General features: G+C 38.8%; 2 protein-coding genes across 4 annotated transcripts in view; one reads left to right on the top strand and one right to left on the bottom strand.

Annotated features, from left to right (window-relative positions):
- RGL1 (ral guanine nucleotide dissociation stimulator-like 1) overlaps positions 1-4,128 on the bottom strand; it is a 299,547-nt gene that overhangs the window by 285,447 nt on the left and 9,972 nt on the right. The window lies entirely within an intron of this gene.
- On the top strand, positions 7-1,292 carry APOBEC4 (apolipoprotein B mRNA editing enzyme, catalytic polypeptide-like 4 (putative)). The gene has a single exon (XM_011995348.1). The coding sequence runs from the start codon at positions 7-9 to the stop codon at positions 1,096-1,098; it is 1,092 nt and encodes a 363-aa protein (XP_011850738.1). The 3' UTR covers positions 1,099-1,292.

The following is a 4,128-nucleotide window of genomic DNA, read 5'->3' as shown; positions in this document are numbered from 1 at the left end:
CTAGCAATGGAGCCCACATATGAGGAATACCTAGCAAATCATGGAACAATAGTAAAGCCTTATTACTGGCTAAGCTTCTCTCTAGATTGCTCTAATTGTCCTTACCATATTCGAACGGGTGAAGAAGCAAGAGTTTCCCTCACAGAATTTTGTCAGATTTTTGGATTCCCTTATGGGACAACATATCCTCAAACAAAACACCTCACATTTTATGAATTAAAAACTTCTTCTGGTAGCCTGGTGCAAAAGGGCCATGCTAGCAGTTGCACTGGGAATCATATCCATCCAGAATCAATGCTCTTTGAAATGAATGGTTACCTTGACTCAGCCATATACAATAATGACAGCATCAGGCATATCATTCTGTATTGCAACAACTCCCCTTGTAATGAAGCTAACCACTGCTGCATCAGCAAAGTGTACAATTTCCTGATTACATATCCAGGCATCACTCTTAGTATTTATTTTTCTCAGCTCTATCACACCGAGACGGACTTTCCTGCCTCCGCATGGAACCGCGAAGCTCTCCGGAGCCTGGCCAGCTTATGGCCGCGGGTTGTTTTGAGTCCAATAAGCGGCGGGATTTGGCATTCTGTCCTCCACAGCTTTGTTAGTGGTGTCTCAGGATCACATGTTTTTCAGCCCATTTTAACAGGGAGAGCACTGACTGACAGGCACAATGCATATGAAATCAATGCCATAACAGGTGTAAAACCTTTCTTCACTGATGTTCTTCTCCAGACAAAAAGGAATCCAAACACAAAAGCTCAGGTGGCTTTAGAGAGCTACCCCTTAAACAATGCCTTTCCCGGACAGTCTTTTCAAATGACGAGTGGAAGACCTCCAGATCTCAGGGCTCCTGTTGTTTTTGTGCTATTGCCTCTCAGGGACTTACCACCAATGCAAATGGGCCAAGACCCAAATAAACCCAGGAATATCATAAGGCACTTAAATATGCCTCAAATGTCATTCCAGGAAACCGAGGACCTTGAAAGGCTTCCCACTAGAAGGTCAGTGGAGACAGTGGAAATCACAGAACGGTTTGCAAGTAGCAAACAGGCAGATGAAAAGACGAAGAAGAAGAAAGGGAAGAAATAAAATCTACCTTCCCACAGCATGAAACCAATTCCCAGCGGACTTATTAGATAGACAACAAAAATCTGGAAACTTTCTCTCTTAGGGCTGAGCCAAGAAGGAGATAAACTGACGCACTAAAAGCAAACCTTGAATTATTTACCATATGAACTGTTATAAAGTCACACTCTTTTAAACATAATCCAAAATGTTTCCATAAGCAACTTGATCTCTCTCCTTTGAAAGTGGCAGTATCAAAATGGAACCATTAGCAGCTTGCTAATATTTTGGTGCAGAAAAGGAATCTCATTATTCTATTCTACTCACATCACCTTTTCACAACAAAAGCCCATGGACAAAATAGCTACCTAAATTGATTTCAGTAAAAAAATTTACTGTAAAACTGAAAAACAGCCTGAAGCTACTGACATTAAATGCTGTTTGCAAGAGCAAACCAGTGATTTTCTACTAGTTGTTAATCATGGACGGAAGATTTTAGGTAGTTCATTTTTTTCTAAAGTGATTCAAAATAGTTTTGTGTGGGAAAAAGCACTTCTGTTGATTACGTATAGCTATAAAGATTAAAACCTAGGCACCTGCTCAGTTTGATCTTCCCCAGCTCAGACCTCTCCCTTCTGAGCAGATGATAGAGGCAAGATGATACATGAGAACCTCCAATGGCTCCTGTCATCACATACCATATAAAATCCAAGTTCCTTTTACTGGCTTTCAAGGATCCTCCTTTAACTTTCTGTTGCCTTGTATCATCAGCAAGATCGTAAGTACCCACAGGTCAAGCGCTGTCTCTCCCTTCTCTTTAACTTTTCCCTTAGGATCTAGCACGTTATCCAGCAAAACGTGGGTAGCAAGGCTGAAATGACATCTCAATAACTTCACCAATGACTATGAGTCAACATCCCTTCTCCACCCTGGCTGAAAGCCTACTTAACCATCCTGCAACAGATGTTTTTCTTTTTGTTAGCATCCATTCCCCCTTCTAATGCAGCTCCCAGTGCATAATGTGTGTTTTACTTCCCTCCTTTCTGACTCCATCCTCGTCACGAGTGAATATTTGTACCTTCTCTTAAAATCTTCAAAACACACTTCTAGGAAGTGCTCCTTCACTAATCCTCTAAGCACTTAAATGAAAGCACTTTGCTTATGCTTATTTCACATTTGCTGCCACTTGCCTCTTTGAAATATGTAAAGATACATTACAAGAAAAATGTACATTTACTTGTAACTTGCTATTTTTTTCTATATATATATGTATATAAAGCTCCTATTATCCTAAGCTAATAAAAGAGTTTGCCATGACATTAAAACATGTAATACTCCATGAAGGAGGAGGAGAAAGAAAAACGTATTTTAGGAATAACAATTAGTATTGTGGTTAAAATAAACATGAATAAAAAGTTTAAAACAAAGTTCTATTGTTAGCATACAAATTTTAATGGAATTACTGGAATACAGTTTTATTGTGGTTATATAGTGAGTATTATTTAAAGAAGTACTGTTGAGGTTTATTTTTATTTCATTAAATCCTATGTCCACAATTTGAGATATTGAGTTAAAAAGATCCCAAATGACAAATCCAGCATCTCTGATCATTATTAAAATAGATCCAATTTGTTGCCAGAAAATGGCAGACTACAACGTGAACCAGGCTACAGAGAATCCAGTTAGAAACACGGTCTGAAATAGATGATGAACTTATATTTCTAATGTGAACCTGGATATCAATGGTATACAACAAAAGGAGAAGTTGCCAGAACTATAGGAAAGAAAAGTGCCTTTGGCAGTTAAACTTTTGTAATGATTTGATAAGACTAGGGTTAGGAAGAAGATTACTGACAGGTCATAAGCTCAGGCCAATACAGCCAACCTTAGACAAAAGACTGTTAGAAGAACATAAAGATATACTGCCCAAGGCAAGTAATCTGTTTCCTCATCTGCAAAACAAGAAAGGTGGGCTAGTTCATCTTTAAGGTTCCTTTCAGCTCCATCTGCTATAAGAAGGCATATAGCAAAGCAACAGTTCCACAAAGTGAGATCCTGCAGTGCAGTGATTAGCTTTCCTTGCTCACTACACAGTGATTCTTGGTCATGTCAGGCTGGCCCAGCGATTGAGAGAGAGAAGTTGGGTTGCTCCACCCCTCTTCAGCAAACTGGCAACGTTGATATGGAAGAATATCTCTGCCACCACACATTTAGAGATAATAGAAATAAAGAAAATAGAAGTAAATTAAGGCAGCTAGTAATATGATGATCTGGAAAAGGCATTGGGATATATTCCAAGAAAACAATGAGACTGAAGGGAGGGACACATTATCTTGGTGACTCTACCAAGGTCCAGGGTTTGGGGGTCTTAGCTTTGCACGCTCAACTACCTACTTAGTAAGTACAGGGAGAATGGATTTACTCATCGGAAGCAGGTTTGGATTAACAAAGCTCTTGAGACTGATATGTAAAGACGAAAAACTAATGTACTGATTTCTAGTAAGACTTATAACTAGATATGCAAGCATATATTCAAGTCATCCAGGTTATATAGCCTCTCCATGTACATAAGCTACATTGCAAGTCAAATTATCATAAGGTTGCCTTATGGATTAGAGGAGTCCATTATTTGACTCAAGTGTTTAGTGCTATCAGATTCTGCTTTCATAGTGGTGACTGACATCTGCTTAGAATGAAGTGGTGGATGGGGTATGTACAAGGGCATCTCATTCCTGGACAGTGTTTGGGAGGGTCCAGACAGCAAGAGACAACACAAACCTCTGTGACCAACTCCTGTCATGGCATTGATTTGCTATGTGACTAGAAATCTGTTTTCTATGTTTCATCAAGCTACAATCCAATCCATATAATACTAAACAGATGAGAATTAATCAAGCTACAATCTAATCCTGCTCATCTGAGAGCAAATCCTATTTCTTTAAATTGCCATTACACCTTTTTCATTCATAGTATACGCAATCCAAAAAGTTCCACAGATGGAATCTTACTCTTCTTACTGGTTTTTAAGGAAAGCCACATAAATTTAAAAATTTT

This window comes from Mandrillus leucophaeus, unplaced genomic scaffold (assembly GCF_000951045.1).
Source record: "Mandrillus leucophaeus isolate KB7577 unplaced genomic scaffold, Mleu.le_1.0 Scaffold484, whole genome shotgun sequence".
NCBI classification, from domain to species: Eukaryota; Metazoa; Chordata; class Mammalia; order Primates; family Cercopithecidae; genus Mandrillus; species Mandrillus leucophaeus.
Note: the sequence above shows the minus strand (reverse complement) of the source record. Positions and strands in the feature narration are given on the sequence as shown.